Raw genomic sequence first — 27,051 nt, forward strand, 5'->3', positions numbered from 1 at the left:
CTAGGTGCTCCTGCTTCTAAGCAGACTATTGCTCGCTGGATTTGTAGCACAATTCAGCTGGCGCATTCTGCGGCTGGATTGCCGCATCCTAAATAAGTACAAGCCCATTCCACAAGGAAAGTGGGCTCATCTTGGGCGGCTGCCCGAGGGGTCTCGGCTTTACAACTTTGCCGAGCTGCAACTTGGTCAGGGGCAAACACGTTTGCTAAATTTTACAAATTTGATACCCTGGCTGAGGAGGACCTTGAGTTCTCTCATTCGGTGCTGCAGAGTCATCCGCACTCTCCCGCCCGTTTGGGAGCTTTGGTATAATCCCCATGGTCCTTACGGAGTTCCCAGCATCCACTAGGACATCAGAGAAAATAAGATTTTACTCACCGGTAAATCTATTTCTCGTAGTCCGTAGTGGATGCTGGGCGCCCATCCCAAGTGCGGATTGTCTGCAATACTTGTATATAGTTATTGCCTAACTAAAGGGTTATTGTTGAGCCATCTGTTGAGAGGCTCAGTTATATTTCATACTGTTAACTGGGTATAGTATCACGAGTTATACGGTGTGATTGGTGTGGCTGGTATGAGTCTTACCCGGGATTCAAAATCCTTCCTTATTGTGTCAGCTCTTCCGGGCACAGTGTCCTAACTGAGGTCTGGAGGAGGGGCATAGAGGGAGGAGCCAGTGCACACCAGATAGTACCTAATCTTTCTTTTAGAGTGCCCAGTCTCCTGCGGAGCCCGTCTATTCCCCATGTTCCTTACGGAGTTCCCAGCATCCACTACGGACTACGAGAAATAGATTTACCGGTGAGTAAAATCTTATTTTCTGGCTATACGGGATGTTTTAAAGCTCCCTCTAGAGGACGCTGCATCACAGCAGTTGTTTTTCTTTACACAAAACAAGCCTAATGTCACTTTCCCTGATTCTGCAGAGTTAGATTACCTATTTAAATTAGCCTGGAAAAATCCAGACAAAAAAATACCAAGGGGTAAATTTACTAAGATGAGAGTTCTATTTAAGATGGGATGTTGGCCATAGAGACCAATCAGATTCTACTTCTCATTTGTCTAGCACCTTCTTGAAGATAATACGTGGAATTTGATTGGTTGCTATGGGCAACATCCTATCTTAAATAGAACTCCCATCTTAGTAAATTTACCACCAAGTGTCAAAACGATTTTTGCACACTTTCCCATTTGCTCCTGAAGGTAGGAAATTCTGGGAAGAGCCCCCGGGAGTTGACGTCTCAGTCTCTTGACTGTCAAAAAAGGCGGTGCTGCCTGCCCCATGCTCCTTTACCATAAAGGACCCTGGGGACAGAAAGATAGAGACTACACTAAAGTCTGTCTACACAGCAGCAGGTGTATCACAAAGGCCGGTCATAGCTGGTTGCTGGATGACCCATGCCATTCATACGTGGGCTACTCAGATTCAGGAGGGCCTCTCCGGGGATATACCTCTGGTCAGTACAGTGACTCTCCTGAAGCACATTCAGGACACATGCACGCGTCCTGTGTGACTCGCTCAAGGAAATGGGCAATATTAATGCTAGGACGTCTGCCATGGCAGTGACGGCGTGCAGGGCCTTGTGGTTGCGTCAGTGGATAGTGGACTCAGAATCCAAGCGTGGTGTGGAATCCCTCCCCTTTTCTGGGGAATGGCTCTTTGGGGGTCCAGTTGGATACGTGGATTTCCAAAGTCACTGCAGGGAAATACACATTTCTCCCCTCTGGGACCCGCCGGCTAGGCGTTCCTACCCGGGGCCGTCTGTTCAGTCCTTTCGGTCTAACAGATTTCAATCTAGGGCCAGGGGTGCCTCCAATGCGAATAGAGACACCAGAGGTAAGACAAAAAGACCTGCAAATACCGGTTCTCAGTACCAGAGCACCAGTTCTGCTTCCACTAAGTCCTCAGCATGACGGTGCCCACTCACCCCAAGGGGATCTCAAGGTGGGAGCTCGACTGCGTCACTTCAGCAGCGTCTGGGAAGTTTCCTGCCAGGATACCAGGGTCAGGGACCTCATTTCTCAGGGCTACAAGCTGGAGTTCGATGGTGCTCCTCCCTAACGCTTTTTCAAATCAAGCTTACCAGCTTTGGAGGATATGCAAGTTACGTTGCAACGGGCCATCCAAAAGTTGGTCCGGTCCCACGTCATTGTTCCAGTACCAATACCACAGCAAGGCAGGGGTTATCACTCCAACCTGTTTGTGGTACCGAAGCCGGACAGCTCGATAAGGCCCATTTTGAATCTAAAGTCCTTGAACCCTTACCTAATGGTTTTCAAGTTCAACATGGAATCCTTGAGAGCAGTGATTGCGGGCCTGGAAGAACAGGAATTCATGGTTTCCTTGGATATCAAGGACGCCTACCTTCATATTCCTATTTGGCCATCCCATCAGGCTTATCTGAGGTTTGCCCTGCTGGACGACCACTACCAATTCCAGGCGCTGCCCTTCGGCCTGTCCACAGCTCCGAGGGTATTCACAAAGGTTATGGCGGAGATGATGTTCCAGCTCCGGGTCCAGGGGGTCAATGTTGTCCCTTACCTGGACGATCTTCTGATAAAAGCAAGATCCAGGGAGCTTTTATTGCTCCATATCGACCGCACTATCCAACTTCTGTCACGCCATGAGTGGATTCTCAATTTACAGAAATCCCAACTGGAGCCAACTCAGCGGCTCCTGTTCCTGGAAAGGTTACTGGATACTGTGGCCCAGAAGGTGTTCCTCCCATAGGACAAAGCGAGAACACTTCAGGAGATGGCCCACATGGTGCTCCAACCTGCTCGAGTATCCATCCATCTCTGCATAAGATTGTTGGGGAAGATGGTCGCCTCATACGAGGCAATCCAATATGGGAGGTTCCATGCCAGAACATGTCAATTGGATCTCCTGAGCAAGTGGTCTGGATCAAATCTACAGATGCTTCGGATGATACGGCTGTCACCTCAGGCCAGGATTTCACTCCTGGGGTGGCTGCAGTCCTCCAATCTCCTGGAAGGCTGGAGTTTCGGGATTCAGGATTGGATCCTCCTCACAATGATGCAAGTCTGAGAGGATGGGGAGCTGTCACCCAAGGGGCGCAGTACCGGGGCAGGTGGTCAGCCCACAAAGCCCTCCTTCCGATCAACATTCTGGAACTTCGGCGATCTACAATGCTCTGCTTCAGGCCTCTCCTCTGCTCGAGGATCACGCGATCCAAGTACAGTCAGACAGCTCACAGCAGTGGCATACATCAGTTGGCAAGGAGGGACAAAAAGCAGAGCCTGCATGCGAGAGGTGTCAAAGATACTCCTCTGGCAGAAAGAAATGCAAGCGCAATGTCGGCAGTCTTCATTCCCAGAGTGGACAATTGGGATGCGGACTTCCTGAGTCATCACAATCTCCACCCGGGGGAGTGGGGGCTCCACCACCAGGTGTTTCAGCAGAACATCAACCGGTGTGACTGCCCACAAATAGACATGATGGCTTCTTGACTCAACAAGAAGCTTCCCTGGTACTGCTCACGAACCAGGGACCCTCAGGCGAGGGCAGTAGATGCACTGATTTCGCCTTGGCCTTACCGGCTGGTCTACCTGTTTCCTCCGATTCTGTTGCTCCCAAGGGTGCTCACGAGAATCAGAAATCAAGGAGTCCAGGGAATTCTGATTGCCTCTGAAGGCCTGGTACACGGCTCTTCTGGACATGTCCGTCGAAGACCCTTGGCCCCTACCACTAAGAAGAGATCTTCAACAAGGACCGTTCATCTACCCGGACTTATGGTGACTTCTTTTGACGGCATGGAGGTAGAGCGGAACATCCTAACTCACGAGGGCCTTTCCAAAAAGGTTATTGCTACCGTGGTTCAGGCCAGGAAACCTGTGACGTCAAAACACTATTATCATATCTGGAGAAGATATGTCTCCTGGTGCGAGGAATGCACGTATCCTCCTGCAGAGTTCCACTTGGGACGTTTCTTACATTTCCTGCAGGCTGGTGTGAATAAGGGCGTACGTCTGGGTTCCGTTAATGTCCAGATTTCAGCGCTCTCCATTTTCTTCCAGAAGAAATTGGCAATGTTGCCAGAAGTTCAGACCTTCTTGCCAGGGGTACTCCGCATACAACCACCTTTTGTGCCGCATACGGCACCCTGGGATTTGAATGTGGTGTTGGAATTTCTACTGTTATCCTGGTTTCAACCTCTTATGACAGTAGAAGACATGTACCTCACGTGGAATACGGTGATGTTACTGGCCCTGGCTTCTGCTAGATGTGTCTCAGAATTGGGGGCTTTATTGTGTAAAAGTCCATACTTGGTCTTTTACGAGGACAAAGCGGAGCTCAGGACTAGGCAGCATTTTCTGCCGAAGGTTGTCTCTGCGTTTCACCTGACTTCACAACCTATTGTGGTTCCGTCTAGTTCTGACGCTTCTGCTCCTCTGGAGACATTGGATGTTGTGCGAGCCTTGAAGATCTATGTCAAATGGACGGCTCGGATCAGAAAGACGGATTCCTTGTTCGTGCTCTATGATGCACAGAACAAGGGTTGTCCTGCTTCAAAGCAGTCCATTGCTGGTTGGCTTAGGCTTAGTATCCAACAAGCCTATGTGTCGGCAGCCTTACCTGTTACTAAGTCTCTGAAGGCCCTTTCTACAAGGTCGGTGGGCTCTTCCTGGGCGGTTGCCCATGGAGTCTCAGCCTTGCAACTATGCCGAGCTGCTACCTGGTCGGGGAAAAACACTTTTGTGAAGTTCTACCAGTTTGATACCCTGGCCAAAGAGGATACCCAGTTTGGGCAGGCGGTGCTGCAGAAGTCTCAGCACGTTCCCGCCCGTTCTGGAAGCTTTCGGACTTCCCCATCGTACTAGGGGCCTAATTCAGAGTTGATCCCAGCAGCAAATTTGTTAGCAATTGGGCAAAACCATGTGCACTGCAGGGGGGCAGATGTAACATGTGCAGAGAGAGTTAGATTTGGGTGGGTTATATTGTTTCTGTGCAGGGTAAATGATGGCTGCTTTATTTTTACACTGCAATTTCGATTTTAGTTTGAACACACCACACCCAAATCTAACTCTCTCTGCACATGTTATATCTGCCCCCCCTTGCAGTGCACATGGTTTTGCCCAAGTGCTAACAAATTTGCTGTTGCAATGAACTCTGAATTAGGCCCTAAAGGGGGGTACTCACGGAGCGATATTCTAATCAATCTGACTAGATTGCTTAGATTTTCAGCAAAATCACTGTGTGTGTAGCCCTAACAGCGATAGCGATGCGCGGCATCGCTATCGCTGGTGCTAGATTGGCCTGCATGCAGGCCAATCTAGCGGGTCGCTCACTTCACCCGTTGGGTGAAAATAGCGGCCCCCCGTCTCCCCCCGCACGCTCAGCACAGATCGCGCTGTGCTGAGCGGCGAAGTGATGTGTGCTGAGCGGTTCGCTCAGCACACATCTCTCCCGCATCGTCCCGTCTATATGGGCCTTAAGTCGCCCTAATATCCCTTATGGATGCTAGAGAAAATAGGATTTGAATTACCTACAGGTAAATCCTTTTCTCGTAGTCCATAAGGGATACTGGGCGCCCGCCTCAGTGCGTTGACTTTTCTGCAGGTTCTCTTTTATGTGGTTACCTGTTCAGCTGTTGCTGTTGTTATTACTAGCCGTTGCTGGTTGTTGTATGTCAGTGGTGCGCTGGTGTATAAATCACACCACTTCTCTCATATATGTCCTTTCTCCTTCGGGCACTGTTTTACCTATAACTGCCTGTGGGAGGGGTCATAGAGGGTAGAAGAAGGGTGAAGAAATTTAAAGTGCACTGGCTCCTTTGGATCCCGTCTATACCACATCGTACTAAGTCTCCCCAATATCCCTAATGGACTATGAGAAAAGGATTTACCGGTAGGTAATTAAAATCCTATTATTAGCAGCTTCTATTACAGTAGCTGATAATATCACATGTCTAATATCCCTTTTTCCACTGCTGCAATGACCTGGATTATTACCAGGCTACCCCTGGTTGCGGCTCAGTGGAAAAAGGTCCCAAAAAAACAACCCGGGTGCTGGACCCATGTTACGGGGCAGTTTAAACTGGTCATCCGACCCTGGTGCCGTTAAAAGCATAGGGAGAGCCAGATCATAGGGAGAGCTGGAGCATGATATCCTCTAACCCAGTCACCAGTGCGGTGTTAACAAGGTCTACTCGGGTTGAAACAATCTTGCAAAACCCTGTTTGAACACGGGATTTCACTGGAAAAAGAGTATAACTGAACCAGGCGCTCACTGCTATACCACAACATAGAATTCAGAACATGACTCTCATTAAAAACTGTTAAAACTATCAGATCCCTTCCATTTAAAAACCCAGTTAAACATAAATAGGTTGCGTCCATAGTTGTCCTACTTCTGATCTACTGTTCTAATGCACAATATTTTAATGACCTGTGTCATCTGCAGATGAATAAACTGACTTTATGTGCATTACATATTTGAGATTAAAGGGTCTATTTACTAAACCTTGGATGGAGATCAAGTGGACAGAGATAAAGTCCCAACCAACCGGCTCCTGTCATTTTTCAAACACAGCCTGTGACATGGCAGTTAGGAGCTGATTGGCTGAGTCCTAAGGTACAGCATAGGATCAACATGGCGACCGTAGCGGCATCAGAACATCTGACCAACCCTAAGATTGCTCAGAATATCCACCGCGTCTCTGGCTTTGGCTGGCCCAGAATTGTGACAGAATGAGTTAGAATATTACATATATGAAAAATGTCACCCTCAGTGTCTAGATACATTGGGAATTCTGTTCTTTGTATATATTAGGATTATATTTACCATGTACAGCTGTCCCAAAATGAGATGACTTTTAGCAATATCGGTGTTTATTTTGTGAATTGCCGTGTTCTGTGATTTGGGTACTGTTTGAGGGATCCGGTCTCTAGGTCGACCACTATTGACCGACAGTAACTAGGTCGACAGGTCAAAAGGTCGACATGAGTTTTTCACGTTTCTTTTTTTAACCCTTTCATACTTAACGATCCACGTGGACTACAATTGGGAACGGTAACCTTTGCCGAGCGCAGCGGTAGCGGAGCGAGGCACCTTGCCCGAGGGGACACGGTGCACTAATTGGGGTTCCCAGTCACTCTACGAAGAAAACTATACAACAAAAAATTAAAAACTCATGTCGACCTAGAGACCCTGTCGACCTAGTTACTGTCGGCCAATAGTGGTCGATCTAGACACTGTCGACCTAGTTACTTTCTACCTTCCATACCACACCCACTGTTTGATGTCCTTCACTAACCCATGTGTGTATATTTGTACCCACAGAGCATATGAGGTAGAGAGGAGACTGAAGATTATCAGTTTAACTCAGTTTCCAAGTTACGAGACGGCTTGTTGGTACGTGGGGCGACACCTGCTTGAGAAGTTCAAAGGTACTTTATATATTACTTATGATTAACAAAATTTTGGGCATATCTGACATTCACCCGTTAAGAGCAGGACAACCTTCTAGGTGCTGTACAATAATAAGATGTATTGCATTCAACATTATTTCAGTGTGCTATATTCATGTGTTGTTCTGATCATCCATCCATGTAGTATTTTGGTTAGTTAATGGGTTTTTTTGTGTGTGTGTGTGTGTGTGGGGGGGGGGGTTATAATATGCAAGTGTAAGTGTTGCTAAAGCTTTCTAAAACTGGCCTAACCTTATTTTGTAATTGCATAAATTGCAGTGCCCTGCTATATTTAGGTTTATACAACATGACAATTGTTGTTTTTTTTTGTAGATTTGCCTTACAATTAGCATTGAGTTAGTGCATGGTTTAAAAAAATAAATACATTTGACATCAGACCATGATTATAATCAATATCAATGAAAACGTTCTCCAGAGAGATCTTTAAACAGGAAAATGCCACGTACGCAGGTCACACGGAATTTACAGTTTTCACTTCTTGAGGTGTGACCAGTACTTCACTACGATAGCGAAAGATGATTTAGGAATCCCTTCAGCGTTGTCACTCTTCAGACACTAGTTATTTTTACGATTTCAGCATTTTTCCAGACAAACGGTCGGAACTGAAATATCTCTGAAAGAAATGACTGACAGGACTAAAGAGAAATGAATATCTCCCAGCGCTAGATATATCAAGTAAATCCTATGTAATACCCACTGTAATGTCAGGGTAATCGAATAATAGAAATGGTGAATAATTCCAATACTGAAACAAATATATTTCCTTTATTTGGAATATGATATTAAAATGCATGCAAAAAAGTATTTTTGTCTTACTCCATTATTATAAGAAACTAAAATTGTGAATCCTAATACCGGTATACTAACACTTACAAGACAAGACAAAAAACAAAAAAACACAAAACATCTAACTTCAGTGATACGCTTATTTTAGCGATTTACTCACTTAGATAACTTAATTAAAAAATTTCCAGGTAGGCTCTGGTCTCAGGTAAGTTAAATTGGTGCTGTAATTAGGTCCTGTACCATCAGGGATAAACCAATGTCCCACCAGACTTACTGATTAGCTCCAGTCAAAGCAAAGTCAGTCTTTCTGTTGTTATTTAGTATAGTGCAGGCATCTCCTGGTTCCAGATAACATCCTTATCACAGGTATACCATAGATTAAACACTTACGTCAGTGCCACAAAGCCAAAAAATCACGGGTGTCTGCCGGCAGACAGTTGTTGGTGCCTCTGCTATCAGGATGACTTTTGCTTTGACTGGAGCTAATCAGTAAGTCTGGTGGGACATTGGCTTATCCCTGATGGTACAGGACCTAATTACAGCACCAATTTAACTTACCTGAGACCAGAGCCTACCTGGAGAATTTTTTATTAAGTTATCTAAGTGAGTAAATCGCTAAAATAAGCGTATCACTGAATGTAGATGTTTTGTGTTTTTGTCTTGTCTTGTAAGTGTTAGTATACCGGTATTAGGATTCACAATTTTAGTTTCTTCTAATAATGGAGTAAGACAAAGATACTTTGCATGCATTTTAATATCATATTCCAAATAAAGGAAATATATTTGTTTCAATATTGGAATTATTCACCATTTCTATTATTCGATTACCCTGACATTACAGTGGGAATTACATAGGATTTACTTGATATATCTAGCGCTGGGAGATATTCATTTCTCTTTTTTCTGTTTATAGCAACTGAGAGGATAGTGGAAATCCTTTCTTTTTTTCAACAAGCGCAGTCCTCAAATCTTTCTTTATTGACTGACAGGACTATTAAGAGTGATAATGGTGAGACCTCTCAGTCAAAATATATGCAGTAATCACACCTACTGTACTTAGGTTACAAAAAAAAAAAAAAGTGCGAAAATAAAGAATTTGCCAATTTTTCAATTTCAAAATCTTACCTACAGTAGGTAAAAACAATGTTAAATGTTTTCTATTTGAAAACTGGAGACATGATTATCAGAACTGATCTCTCGTATAACCTCATTAGCTCTGCATTGTAAAATTAGTGAGCAACTTTATTTGGTAGTAGTGATGGCTACACTTTGCTTTGAGGGATAGAAGTAAAGTGGCCTATGGTTCTACAGCACGGATACATGTCTACTAATTAAAGCTTATTACTTAGTGGCTCTAGACATTTATAATGGGTGCATTGTGTGCAGTTCACCTGTGCCCCTGAGTCTAGGGAGGGGCCCACACCACGCATGCTGCACCCATTTCTTGAATACTTACCCCTCCGGAGTCCCGCAATGGTATCAGGAGCGCTGTAGCAATCACTGTCAAAATGGTACAGCAGCCATTTTCACTGTGTTAAACAATAGAGAAATCATTGGGAAAATGACCGCCACACCATTTTTCCAGAGATCTGCTCATTAGCGTCTAAGCCCTCTTGTCCCTTGACAGCCCTCCCCAGCTTTCATAATGCTCAACCACAATACAGTGTGAACTTTTAAAAATTCATGCACTTAATCCTGTAAATATGCAGTTATTTGTGTAAAGCTGCAAGATTTTTATTCTCTTCTCCAGGTGCCTCTGGCCATCATGGAGGGGAATAGTTAGAGATGACATTAAGGATGCTTGTAAAATAAATGTCATGGAATCGGATGCATGTATCTCTCCATTATACAGTATTAATCCTTAGTGTTTCTTTACTTCAGCATTACATAAGTCGGGAAAACAACCAGCATCACATCTTGTCCAAGGGGCCAAAATTCTGAATGGAGCCTTTAGATCATGGACGAAAAAACACGTAAGGGCTTAAGTTCTCATATTATTAAAACTGATCTCTGATGTAAGAGTGATAACATATTTTATCATTATTACAGTTAGAAAGACACTTAGCTTTCATGTCTGATTGTACTGCAATATTATCATGTCCTAAATGTTCCTAATAAAAACTTTATAGCCCCCCACATGCCCCTTTTATTAAACCTGTGTAGGGAGTCCGCAAGGCTTGAGGCTCACCTGGCAATTCTCTGATAACTTTAATGGTCAGTTTGAGCCGTGTTCCTATGGTAGCAAATTATTTCTGTGGTTTCTTTCAGGCTCTCTTAGAACATGAAGATGAACTTCCTGAACATTTCAAGCCATCACAGCTCATCAAGGATCTCGCCAAAGAAATACGGTTAACAGAGGTAGGTTTTCCATGTATGAACTAAATTTGAAGAACAAATTAAATGTAGGACTGAGCAGACTTTTTTGGCAGCACAAAAGTTCTCTTTGTCACGTTTGTATAATCATGTGTAATATTCTATTAAATGTTCATAAAGTTATGTTAAATCAAATGGCGTGCACGTTGTTATTTAATACATAAGGATATGAGTAGTGAACTACAATTTCTGTGAACTTTGTAAAGGTCACGGAACTTCAGAATTAGTTATTCTTTTAGTACTGTATGACCCCTCCAACTTCTGCATCTGTATCTCTCATGTCTTTTCTCCATAGAACCTATTGCACTTCTATTTTCAAAGCGTCCACCCACAGACAGACAAACATTGACAAGTATATTTAGTCCATTTACCTACGCAGGCAGAGGCCAGTCCAACATGCTCTGCTATTCAGTTATTAAGTGGCCTACACTAGTCCATTCCACTGCTGTTTTCTGACCGTCTCCAGTCTATTTCAGGGAACCCAGGCCAACATTAAATATATTTAGAGGTCCCACTGGGATCAAAACAATTTTATAGGGGGAATTCAATTGTTTTTTTTTGCGCACCGCTATGTAACGGGCGTCCAACTGAGAATTACTGGGGCACCTCCATGAGCTGAGGTGGTGAGCAGACAGGCACAAAAAGTCTGGCTTTTGGCCTTCCAAATGGCACATTTCTTGTCACGCCCTTTACACAGCTAAACCCGGTGCATTTGGGTGTGACCAGCACAATAAGTAATGGGTGCCCAAAAACAATTGAATAGCTCCATCGGATGCCCATTACTTACAGGAGCACAAAAAAACACATATTAAAGACATATTATTGAGTGCTTTAATGCTTTAAGTTGTATTATAATACTTAAAAAAATTACCTCTTCATACTTTTTTATCTACTTAGGAAGTGAGAAGTGATTACTTTTAAGCATTTTGGGAACTGTGGCCAGTACTGTAGATTGCTACCATTGACGTGTGTGCTTACATCTTCAGGTTACTTTGCACTAATGTGATCTGGAAGATATACGCCTCCAGAATTTCTCTGTGTACCACAATACATTTTAAACATCCATACATTTTTAACCCATAACTGTCCCATTTAAACTACTTTTATTTACACCACCCCAGATATTGCGTATTTTTAATGATACTGTTCATTCTACATACATGACTTTATATGTGGTAATTATTTTTTTTTCAAGTCAACATTTTATCACCGTATACAGTAAAGTAATGTTTTTTTTACCATGAAAGTTTAGTAGCTGGATTACACTGTGTTAAAACACTATGGGGTATATGCAATTGCAGTCGAATTCCCGAAAATGTCGAAAAACGGGACATTTTTGCCCAAAAAAATAATCGACAATGCAATTCAGTACTTTTCGTCAAAAAAACGGCCATTCTAAATTCGACTTTTTGAAATTCGACATATGTCAAATTCGACATTTCTGCAATGGTACAAATGCGGCATTTCGACAAAAGTATATTCAATTGAAGATTGTAAATTCGACAACAGTGCTTTTAGACAGTAAATTCGTAATTTTCAATCCGCCACACTTTGCTGGCGGAATCTAATAAAATTTTTGTAGAACTACAGGTACCAGTGGGCCCCTTTCCCCCCCGCATGCTGGTACTTGTGGTTCTCCAAGTACCTGCTTGAGGGGGAGGCTTGCTGGGACTTGTAGTTCTTCTGCAAAAAAAACAATATTCTTACATTTTCAACAAGGCTATCAGCCCCCCATCCGCAGCCCTTGGATGGGGGGGACAGCCTCGGGCTTCACCCCTGGCCCTTGGGTGGCTGGGGGGGGGACCCCTTGATTGAAGGGGTCCCCACTCCTCCTTGTACCCCGGCCAGGGGTGACTAGTTGGGTATTTAATGCCACGGCCGCAGGGCGCTGTATAAAAGTGACCCCTGGCTGTGGCATTATCTGTCCAGCTAGTGGAGCCCGGTGCTGGTACAAAAAATACGGGGGACCCCTACGTCTTTTATCCCCCGTATTTTTTGCACCAGGACCAGGTGCAGAGCCCGGTGCTGGTTGTTAAAATACGGGGGATCCCCTGTCATTTTTCCCCCCGTATTTTGGCAACCAGGACCGACTCAAAGAGCCCGAGGCTGGTTATGCTTAGGAGGGGGGACCCCACGCAATTTTTTTTCGAGTTTTTTTAAACATTTTTAAAAATCTAATCAAAATCCGTCAAATCGGACGTTTTTCGACAGCGGGACTGTCGAATTCGTTTTTTATTGAATATGTCGAATTCTGGCACCCACCTGCCGGAATTCGACGGTCGAATTGTGTCGAATTTAAAAACAGGCGAAAAAGTGCCGCAATTCGCCCGGAATTGCATATACCCCTAAGGCAAATTGTTTTTGTATATTTTATATGTATTTTACTTTAGTGTGTCTTTAGACTGTTTTTACTCATTTTAAATACATTTCTGGATTTTACACACAATTTTTCCAGTCCCTTGAAATACATTTAATGTGGATTTGTCAGTTAAATTGAAACATGTAGATGCATAATGTTGTCACACATCAGATGGACATTTCCGACTTACCTGACTGTTTTTTGCAAAGTACCTTCATAGATCTTAACAATACAAAATCTTTTGTATCCTCACTTTGCAGCTCTTATATAAACAAATGTGGACAATTTTATTATATTATATTCTATTATATATTCTATTATATTGTAATGGTCATCTGTATTGCAGAGGGTACTTTTTTTTCTATAACTAAGAAATATTTATCATGCATTACCCAATCTGTTATGTTTGTACAGTGTTTCCTAACATTGGTCCTGAAGGCACACCAAGAGTCCAGGTTTTGGTCATATCCATGCTCAAATGGTAAAATCAAAATCACTGAGTAACTACAAGTATGGATATCCTTAATACCTGGACTGTTGCCTTGTGTGCCATGAGGACTGTGGTTGTGAACATATGTGTTATTGTGTACACAGTGAACTGTTCTCACCCATCTGTATGACTGAATTGAATCATCTACATTGAAGAGTTTCTCTCCGAGTAACTACTTCTTCGTTTTATTTAGAATGCATCAAAAGTCAACAAAGCAGACATTAGTGCCAATGCAGTTCCCGAAGGAAACAATATTGTGGAGAAAGTGGAGAAAGTGGAAAAAGAAGAACCTCCCTCACCTGTGCCAGAAATTTCGCCACCCGTGGAAAAAGTTACGAAAAAAAAGACTCCTAAGAGTGAAAAATTACCCAAACCCCCTAAACCTCCGAAACCGCCTAAGCCACCAAAAGAAGCAAAACCCCCTAAAGGTGCCAAACCTCCCAAAACTCCTAAAACACCTAAACCTCCAAAACCACCTAAAAACAAGGAGGGCGGGAAGAAGAAGACAAAGAAGGTGAAAGAGTCACCGCCGACTTCACAGGCAACAACTCCTGACCTCGACGTTCTTGAGGCCCACACTAAAGATGCTTTGATTAAAGTTGACACACCAAAGAAAGGGGCAGTGAGTATACGTCATTTATATATGGACCTATTTTTACATGATGTGAACTACTAACGCAGTACTAAGGCAGTAGAGTTTTGATACTAAACCGTTGTGTTTAGTTGTTCTATGTCAGAATGGAAGCCATGGCTCTAGCATTGATATTTATACTGACACATTTTAATCACTTGGTCATCAGATAACAATACTTTAAACTCTAAACTGTAAGCCCCTTGTCATCCACCACTGACCGACACACCTTCTTAAGATGTTGTTTTTTGCTTCAGACATTATAGATTTATTTAACAAATCCGTCTACATATATCATTGCTGCATTTGCGCCATACAACCCCTTTCAGTGCACCAAGACCTGCGAGACTCAGCTAGCGTTGGCCATTTTTTTTTTTGCCACAATGCATCTTAGTTGCAACGCAATTTGGCTAGGATGCACCCGTAAACTGTTCTAATTAATTTTATATGCAACACTTGTATATACACGACTGAGGGGGGATTCCAATTAGCCGCGGTAATTTACAGTAGCTAATTGACCTGTCCGCCTATTGGGAATTTTATTCCACCTGCCTCCCCGAAAACAACTGTTTCTACCAAAAGCAAACAGGTTTCACTGAACCTGCGTGTTTTCGGGAGGAAAGCTATTTTTTTTTACAGGCAATCCAAATTAGATAGCTGTAAAATAATATTGATGATACATCAGGAAAAAAGATGCAAATAACAGCCGTTTTTCGCACTCAAAGTTGTTTCACCTCTCATTGGATACCCTCCTGTGTCTCTGAATCTGTATATGTAGTGCAACAATGTAGCAGCCGCAGCTTATTTATAATTCAAGCTCCATATACAGTATACTGTAGAAACAGTCACACACAATATACAAGTGTCAAATATTAAATTAATCGGCACAGTCTCTGGTTGTGATTAAGGGGAATATCCAATTAGCCAGCTAATGGATCCCCTGGGGGCTATCCAATTAACCCTGGAGGCTTGGGGAGTGGGGAGTGGGGCATAGGCTTTATAATCAATGAGTCCATATTTTTAAGAATTGTTTTATATACAGTGGGAACCTGCTTCAGTCAAACATGCAGACGTGTCCTCTTATATCTTTGCTCTGTGCGCTACGAGTCGCGTTACACATAACGCGTGAGTGCCGTATAACTCTGTAGCTGTTAGTGTCTTTTTTTTGTTTGTCCCGCAAAAATGCGCCTTATACGCAAAGTAAAGTAATATGACGCACAAACAGCTTCTGCTGATTAAATTATATCTATCATACTCTTTGTGACTGCGGCTGTATTTGCTTACAAAATGCTTTTTACAGTGTTTTACTGGAAAACACTGTACCGTGGCATTTCGATGCAGATACAGCCGCAGTCACACACAGAATATAGGCATGCTGCATATCATTTTAATCAGCATAAGCTGCTTGTGTGTCCTATTGTATTACTTTGCATCTAAGACGCATTTTTGCAGGGAAAAAAAAAGATGCTTTGCACTACCGAGTCCTGCCACTGCATATCGTGACAGCAGCAAGAATGTAAGAGAACACATCTGATTGGTTAAGGCAAGGTAGTTCGGCCATGTTTTTTAACGTACACTGTTGCAGTGGAGTATGTAGTTAGTTATTGACAAGGCAGCTTCCATTCATAGTAATAATTTGTTTTGCATGATGCTTTTACCCTTAAGTGAGGCTAACAGTCTTTATGAATACAGTATATTTTATCCTTAAACAATTAAATTAAGTTATAGGTGTATTTTTCCAGGCACCTAAAGAGGAGATAAGTGTACCTAACAAGGAGGACACCCCTAAACAGAACAACGAGGTGGAGAAGTTTGAAATACGGGAACAGAATAAAATCAAAACAGAAGCAAAGTGGAAATATAAGGTACATTGATTTTCATAAACCATCACAGCCGTTGGGAAGTGTTTATTATCAGTGTGTGAAAAGAGAAGAGGATTGTTCTGATTTATTAAAGATCAGAGTACAGTTCAGAGCCAGGATGCAATTTTCCATGGTTCTTAATATGATGAGTTCTAATATGGCTCAGTCGCATAATGAATGTGTTTCCAGTGCAAGGACGAGAACTGAACTTTTGCTCTCCACTAACTAAGCAAATACATTTTAGCCGACAGAACAGCTGAAACTCAGCAAAAGCCAACCCACTCGTTGTAAGTTGACGACTTGTATTCCATAGTTATGGTGGTGCTCATAATTAAGTCCAAAATATATAATCGGGTAATTTTATTGAAAGTTTGCAATAAACCGGATAAAGATATAGAATTAAAAATGAAGGATAAAGAAGGTAGAGCATACATAACTGACACAGTAGAAACATCATACCATAAAAAACAAGCACATTGTATAGGTCTGTGGAATACTGTACATAGTATAGTAAGAAGATATGTCAAATACAAATATTAGAATAATAATTGTGAAGCAGTATTGAATATCCACAAAGCGTATAGAAACCAATAGATAAGGCAGATATAAAATGTAACACTGGCTAACATATGGTGTACAAATCAGTATCAGTGATACCATAATAAAAGGCATGAGCTGTCAGAGGCACTACAGACAGAATCAAGGCCAAATTACAAATGATCCGTGAAAGGGGGCTCAATAGCATACCTAGATACTTGCCTGATATTCCTAATTTTATCAAACTTCGAGGGCATTTTCTTTTGTGTTACATGAAACGTTCACAGAAGTAATAGATTTTTTTACTAACAATCTTACTGCCTACCCTGTCCTTCCGTTTCACAGGATAGGTTGTTAATTTGTAGTCTGGAGTTCTTTAGATCTTTGTACTTATTTGATTGTGAGCAGGACTCACTGTGCCAGGGTTCACTCATTAGATACCCAGCCTTTTCTGGGCACACAAATCACGCTTGGGTTCTACAGTTTGCAGAGTATCTAGCTATCAATCTAGATTTGGCTACTAATAGAAACAGTCTGAGAACAAAACGTAACTGCTCTGACTACATATCTCCTTGTCACTGCATACAGGACTACGCTGCTTCTTGTCACTGTAGAGTTTAAAGTGGTACTGAAGAAGTGGAGCAACTCATTTCCCCCACCACCTACCCTATCCTCCTCCCATTGCGTGGAGCCAGGCCCGCTGCTAGGGTGTTTGGTGCTTACCTGCAAACTGTAAATGTGTACCCTACCTCCCATCATTTATAAAGTAACTGTGCATGCCGAAGGTAAAACAGGGAGATGGTTCACAAGAAAGGGGCATGGCCACACAATAGTTCTCCCATTTCAAATTACGCCACACAGTAGCACAATCTTATTCACATTACACCGCAAGTACTGCCCTTGATTCATTTGTGTCCCACATCAGCTGATCTCCGTGTGTTCCCCCAGCCCTCTCTAACCTTCATCTTCCGTGAGTCACTGGAGGGGCAGGGCGGGCGGAGGAGTACCATGGAGCCGCCGGGACCTGAGAAGGAAGAGGCGGCCTGACAGTGATACTAGTGTCGCTGATGCGGGTGGCGGGACGGATTATCTCTGTGGGACTTATTGTGCAGGCCTGTGGTGGATGCGGAATTAGTTACGTCTACCAATATAGGTGACGAAACGCAGTTCTGCTCTTTTCTGGACCACTTTAACCCCTGGGTCACTGCAATGGTTGATTATATTGGCATAAACAAATCTGAAGAACTGAGCAGCATGCCCGCGAAACGCATCATTAGTCTATGATACTTTTTTTTTTTTTTTATATATACTGTATTCCACATTCAAGACAAAAATTCCCTTTTCAAATTGTGATATTTTAAACTTATTGAGATGAACTTTTAAATAAACTTTAAACCATTTGATAAATAAGTGGTACTGATTTTTCAGCTGGTAGAGCCTGTTCCATAAAGGACACTTTCTATTCCAAAATTACTGTGAGATGTTCTGGAACACTCTCTCTCCCTTGAAAGGCAGCAACCACTACCATTTGACTTTGGAAATTACCTTCAGTGAGAGGCCGCAGGTCCACATTCTCCAGAGTGTCTAGCATGCCAACAATGCCTCTTCTGTAGAAGGAGAGGACTGAGGATCTGCAAGCCCAGTAGCTGAGGGCCTGACCCTGCAGGTGCCACTCAAAACATCCTTGAGTGCCATCTTGTTGCACTAGTGCCAAGGATTGCCTGCCCCATCCTATAGTATGTGCTTTCGGGAATACAATTATTAATTCAGAACTGTATCTTCACAGTCACTTATCCTCTCTAGGTGGTTATTACTAAGTGATATGCAGTAATAGTGCAGATTTCCAAAGGTGTTTTTTATTTTTATTTAAAATAATCATTTTATTTTTACTGGTTAGTCACATAAATTATACATGAATATTCTTTCCTATTATATTACATTCAAACCAGTAATTGTACATGTCTGCAACATTGTAACAGGTTGGTGGTGACATTACATGTAATTATTATTTGGAAGAGCGGTTTTCCTTTGCTATCAGTGCTAGGAGATCCAAATGATTTGAAAAGAAGTGGGGGAATTAAAATCTATTAGTCACTAGGGAAAAGAAACCTTGCTCATTGCAGAAGTTCAGCTTGTTCAATGAGGACTATCATTAAACTACTGTTCTACATATCACATTCAAAAATACATATGTGATCTCAGTATTTGCCACTCCCAGCGATCGGAAGTCCTATGCGAGGATCTGCTTTTATTCTGAGTCGGACGCATCTATTTGACCGCACCACCTGCGGCCATGAGATCAGCCACCAACACCAGTAATGGCACGTACACTTAACCCATGCTTGATGCAGAAGATCTGACTATGAATGGCATGAACTCTGCATACTCTCAAGTTAGAGTAGGTATTAACTCAGTCTGTGTGCCACGGGACGTTTTCTTATGTGTGAATGCCTTAATGCCTTCTAGCTGCCACCAAGTAAGGGCCATTCAGCCCCTGGTGACCAGCAACGAAGATGTGTATGACTAAGAAGCACCTGAAGATGTTCTGCGTTAAATATGTAGGTTGCGATGTATGTGTACTTTGCATAAAATCTCAAAATGAGTCCACATTCGGGATTGTGTGCATATAAAAATCAGGCCCATTGTCTTCAATTTAGTTACAATAACTAAGGAGGCATAACATGATAAAGCAATTGGTGTCTTCCTAGAAACCATACTCTACGAGCCAATAGTGGGCCAACGGTATTCAAGGACCTTGCAGGAAAGAGGCCATAATGGTGTACTACGCTGGAGTCCTAAAGGCTTCACTGTATGCTGGACATTTGGGCTATCCAGAGTCTCATTCTTTTCTTCTTTGTAAATGCACCCTCTTTCTGCAAACAGGAACAGTGGGCCTAATTCACTAAAGATTGCAATTGCAAAGCTTGTTGCAGCAGCTTTGCAATTGCAATCCTTAGCAATGCAAATGCAGGAGTTATGCCCCCTACACATTTGCAGAGGTGCCCGACAGACGTTACGGGAGACGGACGACCCGATGGCGCGCAGTGGGGGGGGGGGGGGGGGGGAGGGTTTGATGGTGGTAGTTAAGTGTCTTCACTCCCTGACGTCACCCGGCATGCTAATATGGACGATATTGTCCATATTGGCTTGCAGGTATAAACGAGCCGGCACTAACGATGAACGACCGTGGGGTCGCGCATCATTTATCCTTGTTGCCTACACACTGAAAGATATGAACAATTTCTCGGTCATTACTGAACGAGATTGTTCATATCGGCCGCACACATCGGCAAGTGTGTAGGGCCCTTAAGTGCATACCACCTCCTCCCTGCATCTGCGACGTCAGGCTGAGTGAGCCTAAGCTTTCTCAGCCTTGCTATCACAGGGTGGCTTGTGAGGCCATGGAAACTGCATCTTGCGATACAGTCCTTGGCCTCACCACTCCCGAAAAATGGGGTGACACGCCCCCATTTTCCTGAATGCCGGCCGGCCCTGACCCTCCCCACGAATGCCTCTGCCTGTCAATCAGGCAGAGGCATTCCGATTCCTATGCTGACATCGCAGGAACCGTTCCCTTTCCTCCTCATTTTCTGGAATGCACTTAGTGTCTACCATTATATCATCAATATGGTTAAAATGCCAACACTGTAAATTGTCGACACCTGGAAAATGTCAGCATGGACAGAATTCCGACATCAGCATTAGGGTTAGGGTTACTGCAGAAATAGATTGATAACGTTGTGACCATGGAATTGATACTCTTTGACAAATATCTAGACTGGAGTATTAAGGGCCCGATTCATGGAGAAACGCAGTATAGTTTTTTTTTTTTTTTTTTTTGCAATGATCTGCGCATGCACAGAACCTTTATTGCGCATGTTCAGTTCAGCTTCTGTGCCCTTGCTCACAGTGCGGCTGCAGACATCAGCTTGAGTGATAGACTGCAGCTGTTTGGGGCAGGGATGCGCTCTCTGTTTTACATAACAGAGGCGTGTCACTTCTTTTGTAAGAGTGTCGAGGCCAGCGTCTTCGTCTCCAGAAGCAGACTTCCTAGCATCAGCTACGCAGCTGTGGCGGTTATTCTGAAGCTTACTCAGAGTGTTCCAATGCTGTGTCCTCGGATGCAGCAGCAGATCATAGAAGCAACCAGAAGGCCTTTATTTACACAAGATGCCTCCTGCGTCATTTGCATATTTAGCACAGTAGCTGCATCCAAAGACACAGCTGCTGCGTGATCTCAATCTATCCATGAATCGGCCCTTAATACGTTATGACTTGAACATATTGCAATAATTTGCCTTCTTACTTTTCAGAACAGCAAGCCCGATTCATTGCTAAAAATGGAAGAGGAACATAAAACGCCAAAAAATCCATTTTCGGCAATTAAGGACAGTAAATTCAAATTTTCATTCTCTAGCAAGAAACTGTTCAGGTATGTAAATCATTGCCACAGGAGCTTGCCTTTATAAACACAGGATGTAAATGTTGAATTGTTTTTGCTTTAATTTTAAATGTAGGTGCTCGCCGAATAGTGGAACAACTTTTAGCTTGCAAGTCTTACTGTTGATGTTACCGCGTAGGGTAAGATTTTAGACGGCATTCTGTTTGACTGCACAATGTGGTGACCGTTAAAAGGTGTCTGGAGATCAAAACAACAAAAAATAAATAAAATAAATGTAATTTTTGCTAAAATACAAACTTAAATTATATTTATCATCGTTTCATTGTTGTGCAACACAAAGCAATGGGACTTCCCTTGGTTGCATAAAAGTAGAAGCTCTTGAGCATTAATGAATTTCATAAATCCAGCCACAGTTAGGTGAACCTCTGCCATCCGTCATCCCAGGTAATATTATCCTTAGTTGTCTGATTTGTGTATTCTATACAAACAGCGTCTTCCGTTGAGCACTTTAAAGGTTCGTCTTTGGGCAAATTTTAATTTATTAGTCTGCAAACATTCCTGACATTTTCACTAATTGACTTGATCTAGCTTTCTGTCTTGTATCTGCCTTTTTCAGCCAGGTACATACGCTATAGTTGATTACTTTTGTTTTCCTTTTGTGTTATTATTATTATTATTATTATTATTCTTGTTTACTAATACAGTGCCAATATATTATGCAGCGCTACACAGACAATATTTGTCCTTCAAATCAGTCAATATAGATTGTAAGCTTATCTCTTTCTCTGTCTTTTATTACCCTGTCTAATTTTTTGAACTGTTCAATTTCCAGTTGTATAGCGCAGCAGAATATGCTGGTGCTGTGTAAATAAATGTTAATATTGTTCATAATGCACCATTATTAATTCTGCAACAATAATACAAGTATATCCAATGCAGAAAGCCGATTTTAGGCTTACGCAACATCCTGCAAGATACAGACACCTACCCGATTCATGCGGATCTACCCATATTTTAAAAGTGCCAATCATTTAAAATTAAAACCAGGTTGTTTTTGTTTATGAAATGATTGCCAAAAATAAGGACAGACTCGCCTGAATCGTTGCTTGCTTCACGCAGGGTGTTATAGAAGCTCTTTTTCAAGGGCTACAAAACATACATCTGGTGCCTGGCCGCTGTTTGTGAACTTGTTGGAAAGCACAGAAGCACACCAGAAAGTGAAGGTGTTGTATTAGTGAATAATGCAGAATGGCATTATATAGACTAACATTCCTAATCATTGTAGCTGGATAGTATTCCCGCTAGGAATTTTTGAGGGCAGGGTGCTGGTCTGTGGGGGCCCATGTGCGTGCGTCTGAAATGGGGCGTGGTTATGCAAATTGGGGGCGTGGATCTAAGATGTCCTTAGAGCGGGCAGTTCGGCCCCCACAGACATCACTAAAGGGGGCGTGTGCGGGCAGCGTCACTAAAGGGGGCGTGCCTAGCACCTATGGAGGGCTGGGCTTCCCCCAAGCGCTCTCCCGCAGCGTGAATGGATGCTGTGAGCATGCACACGGCATCTATACACGCTGGGAGAGCAGGAAGCGGGCAGGCTGCTTTAGCAGGGCGCCGCAGAAAGGGCAGGGCGGATTTTGACTTTAAGAAATCGGGCAGGGTGTGGCGCCCTGCTAAAACAGCCTAGTGTGAACACTAGCTGGAAAGGTCACTGCTTAGCAATTTAGGAGCATTTGAGGGCACATTAGTCAGTGGTCTAAAATGTCATTATTTGCAAATCTTGTTTGCTGTCAAATACAATATGTACAAAATAATACATTTTAAAGTTATCCGAAGGTGGACAATAACTTTTACAGGAATATCTTCTAGAGTTGGGTGATTTGCAGGATTATCATTTGGTGCCTTTGGGTCTTTTTAGCACAGGTTCTTCACTTTTTGTTTCTCCTGCAGGGTCCACAGGTTATCCACAGGATAACATTGGGATATAAGGTAGCAACAGCGGATTGGCACCAAAGATCAAAGCTTTCGACATCCCAGAATGTAACGGGCCTGTCCGTATATCCCTGCCTCCTGGCTCAAGCAAATCAGTTTTTTGTTTGGTGCGGCAGGAGCTGGACTATGGTCAATGGGCTGATGGTTTTTAGCAGCCATAAGCTTTTTTATTTTATTTTTATAGTCTTACTATTTTTTTAGTGATCTTTCCAAAAAGCGTCTTGTACGTACCTTAGAAAGAGTCGCTCTAACAACTCCCTGCCAGGTCGCGACAACGCTTACCCACGTGTACAGTTCTGTTTCGGTGGGTGTCTGTGTAGGATGTACTAGCAAGTCCATCAGACGTTACCAGGCTGTGGCCGTAGCACGGGGGGAAGGTAAGGCATCGGTTCCGCTTAGTAGGGGAAACGCGAGACACATCCGCACTGTTTCGGGATGGAGACTACCAAACAGTTGCTGAGGCGGCTGCCACCTTGGGTGCACCAGCGCTAGGCCTCAGAGATCATAGGCTCCATGGATAGTATGAGGGTTGATGTCAGCAGTGGAGTGTAAGATGCTCCCTTGGTCGCCCCTCCCCACGGTTCATGACCACTTTCCTCCAAGTTTCCCGCCATGAACTGAGTTCCCGCTTCCGTCTGAGACTCTGTGTATCTAAAAGGACCCAGCCGCAGCATAAGCGGCTGTATGACTGGTGCGTCAGTGTTTACTTGAGCGTCTGTGTTCACTGTAGGTTCACGGGGCGCTTGTGTACACTAATAGAGTCTGGATCCACTCAGCGTTCACTAATGTATTGATCGATCCTGGAAGCGGGGTGAAGTCTCCCTGTATCCCACTCTCCTGAGCCGGGTGATACAACACTAAGTCTCTATCTACCTTTGAGTATGAATAGTTGGATAAGTGCCTGATGTATATGAGTCTGTAAACTATTGCTGCTGTTTCTTTCGCTGTGCGACTGAATATGCTTAAACTCCTATATAAGGTAATGCAGTAATATGTTTCTCCTATATACTTGAAATGTATCTGTAGATGATTATGTGCTCTTATTGTACCAATGTATAACCTGTGACTGATTGCTAGTATGATTGCTGACTTTACTATAATTCTGTCAGTTTCTGTGTATTCCAATCCTCAATGCTGGTGCAAGGCAGGGAGGGATCGTATTGTATGTCACTTTTAACAAATTTTACAGTGATTGCAGTCACAAATTGTGTAGTAAACACTGTACAGGTGTGTGATTTATTTATCATGTCTAAGAGAGGCAAGGGTGAGGAGGATGCACTCTGCAGCAGCACCTACACTCATTTCATGTTTGTCTTGCAAAGCTGGGTTAACCTCTCAGGATCTGGTTCAAAATGGATTATGTGCAAATTGTTTATCTTTCACCAAAGCCTCTTGAATAATCCAAGACAGGCACAGGTTCAAGTTGAACCACCATGGGCTACTTTTGCATAGACATTTTCCAGTATAGTTGAGCGGATAATGCCAGCTCCTATACCAGGAATAGATTACCCTATTAACTCTTATATGCAACATTCCAACTAGGGTTCATCACATCCAGTACAGGAAACGGCAGCCTCGCTACAAAAACAGGCTGTAAGGCCGGTGGTAAGTAAATCATATAGACATTATTTATTTGAATGAAACAACATCTTCACAGTCTACACATGTTTCAGATGAGGACTCGTCGGAGGATGTGGACTCATCGCACTCCGGGTCTGCATACAGAGACGAGGATGAAGGCCTCAGCTCAGTAGACATACCTGAGATAATTAGTGCTATGAAAGCCATTCTGTCCTTAGGGGAGGCAGCAGAGCCTTTGGTAAAATCTAAGGTACTTGTGTTTAAACGTCCCAAAACAGTTAGGACTGAGTTTCCTGTGTCAGAACAGCTGACGGAAATTATGCAAGAGACTTGGTTTACACCCAGTGAGAAGTTTAGAATTCCAAAGAAATAGAATTCCCATTATCCTCTTCCAGCTGGGGACTATTTAAAAAGGGAGGTGGCTCCCAAAGTATATACGCATGTCATTCAGTTGGTGCGAAAATCTACATTACCTCTGCCTTCAACATCATTAAATGATGTCATGGATAGGAAAATAGATGGTTTTCTAAAAACCATTTTCTCTTGTCTGGGGCAATCATAAGATCAGCCATGGCTTCAGCCTGGATAGCAAAAGCAGTGGCAGCCTGGGCGGATGCATTGGAGGATGATCTTTCAATGGCATCTAGAGAGCAAAAATCCCATATTGCACATATCAAACAGGCTGCTATTTTTATGGAAGAAACAGCCTTGGATATGGTAACAATTGCCTCTCAGGCATCAGCCTCAGCAGTAGCAGCTCGCAGATCAGTTTGGCTACGTACATGGAAAGCTGACTCAGAATCCAAGAAGGTTCTGGAGTCTTTGCCTTTTACTGGAGATATTCTTTTTGGTGAAGAATTAAACAGTATTTTGGAGTCAGAAGCAGACTCCAAGAAAGTGATGTTTCCTTCCACACACAAATCTAATCTTAGATTTCCAGCTTTTCGGCCCTTTCAGACTTGAGGAAGAGCAAAAGGAAAGGGTTATGGCAAACAATCTCAATCTGACAAGTCTGATAAGACTAAAAAGCATTGGGCTACCAGAGGGCCGTATTCCAAATCAGAAGATAAGCCATCACCCTGATGGTGCGGGACTCCTCCTGGGAGACCCCAGGGTAGGAGGCCGACTTCTTCATTTTGCACAGTTCTGGCAGCAGTCCACCACAGATGCCTGGGTTCAAGAAATGGTATCTCACGGTTATGCGTTTGCTTTCAAGAAACACCCTCTTCAAATGTTTTATGTACCAGCCCGTCTTCAGTGGAAACGAAGGCCATGGCTTTGCAAGAGGCAGTTCAGAAATTGCTTCAGTCAGGAGTGATAATTCCAGTTCCTCCTGCGCAACGAGGACAAGGTTTTTATTTCAAACTGTTTCTAGTCCAGAATCCAAATGGGTCGTTCCGGCCCATATTCAATCTGAAAGTGCTGAACAAGTACATTTGGGTGCTTGGGTTCATAAGGAGACTTTACGTTCCATTATTTTGCCATGGAGGATTTTATGGTATCCCTGGATATCCAGGATGCTTACCTACATTTTCCTATATCACTGTCCCATCAGCGCTATCTCAAGTTTGCTATCCTCCAGCAACATTTTCAGTTTCAGGCCCTACCATTTGGACTGGCACAGCTCCCAGAGTATTCACCAAAATTATGGTGGTAACAGCATCTTATCTCTGTCAACAGGGGATAAGGATTTTTCCATACCTCGACGACTTATGAATCCACAATCTCAGGAATTGCTTTAGTGTCATCTGCACAGACAATAACATGTTTGCAACGGTTGGCTCATAAATTGGGCAAAGTCGTCCCTGGTTCCGTCACAACGGATGACTCACTTGGGGGCTGTGTTGGATTCAGGTCTTCAGAGAGTAGTTTTATCTCTGAACAAAATATCCAAAATTTAGTCAAGGATTCAGGAACTGCTACACATTCAAAAGGTATCCATTAACGCAGCAATTTGTGTGATGGGGTTGATGGTGTCGACATTCGACATGGTGGAGTATGCTCAGTTCCATTCAAGGCCTCTGCAATGTCTGATCCTTTCCAAATGGAATGGTTTTCATCAGACAATAAAAACGCAGACTATGGTGCTTCCTTTGGAAGTAAGGAGGTCATTAGGCTGGTGGCTACAGATATCCCATCTAGACAAAGGGAGACCCTTTTGGATATCAGATTGGGAAATTCTGACAACGGATGCCAGCCCTCAGGGCTGGGGAGTGGTGTCAGGAAGAATTTGTTTCCAGGGGCAGTGGACCAAGGAAGAAAGCTGCCTGCCAATAAATATATTGAAACTCCGGGCCATATATATGGCACTTATTCAGGCAAAGGACATCCTTCAGGGGAAACCAGTCCAGATCCGCTCGGACAATGCAATGGCAGTAGCGTACCTCAACCATCAGGAAGGAACTCGCAGCAAAAATGCAATGAAGGAGGTAAGTCACACATTAAAGTGGGCAGAACTTCATCATCCAGCCTTGTCTGCAGTGTTCATTCCGGGAGTCCTAACCTGGGAAGCAGATTTTCTCAGTCGACACGCCATTCATGCAAACGAATGAGCTTTATATCCCGAGGTCTTCCAAGTTCTGGTAGACACGT

At 43.2% G+C, this 27,051-nt stretch overlaps 1 protein-coding gene across 3 annotated transcripts in view; it reads left to right on the plus strand.

Annotated features, from left to right (window-relative positions):
- PHF2 (PHD finger protein 2) overlaps positions 1-27,051 on the plus strand; it is a 475,173-nt gene that overhangs the window by 394,891 nt on the left and 53,231 nt on the right. For all 3 annotated transcript variants that reach the window (XM_063940741.1, XM_063940742.1, XM_063940740.1), the window contains exons 9-14: positions 7,304-7,410; positions 10,120-10,211; positions 10,507-10,596; positions 13,654-14,082; positions 15,834-15,956; positions 20,804-20,922. In XM_063940741.1, coding sequence (XP_063796811.1) covers positions 7,304-7,410; positions 10,120-10,211; positions 10,507-10,596; positions 13,654-14,082; positions 15,834-15,956; positions 20,804-20,922 — 960 coding nt within the window. The remainder of the gene's footprint in view (positions 1-7,303; positions 7,411-10,119; positions 10,212-10,506; positions 10,597-13,653; positions 14,083-15,833; positions 15,957-20,803; positions 20,923-27,051) is intronic.

Source organism: Pseudophryne corroboree, chromosome 9, assembly GCF_028390025.1.
Source record: "Pseudophryne corroboree isolate aPseCor3 chromosome 9, aPseCor3.hap2, whole genome shotgun sequence".
NCBI classification, from domain to species: domain Eukaryota; kingdom Metazoa; phylum Chordata; class Amphibia; order Anura; family Myobatrachidae; genus Pseudophryne; species Pseudophryne corroboree.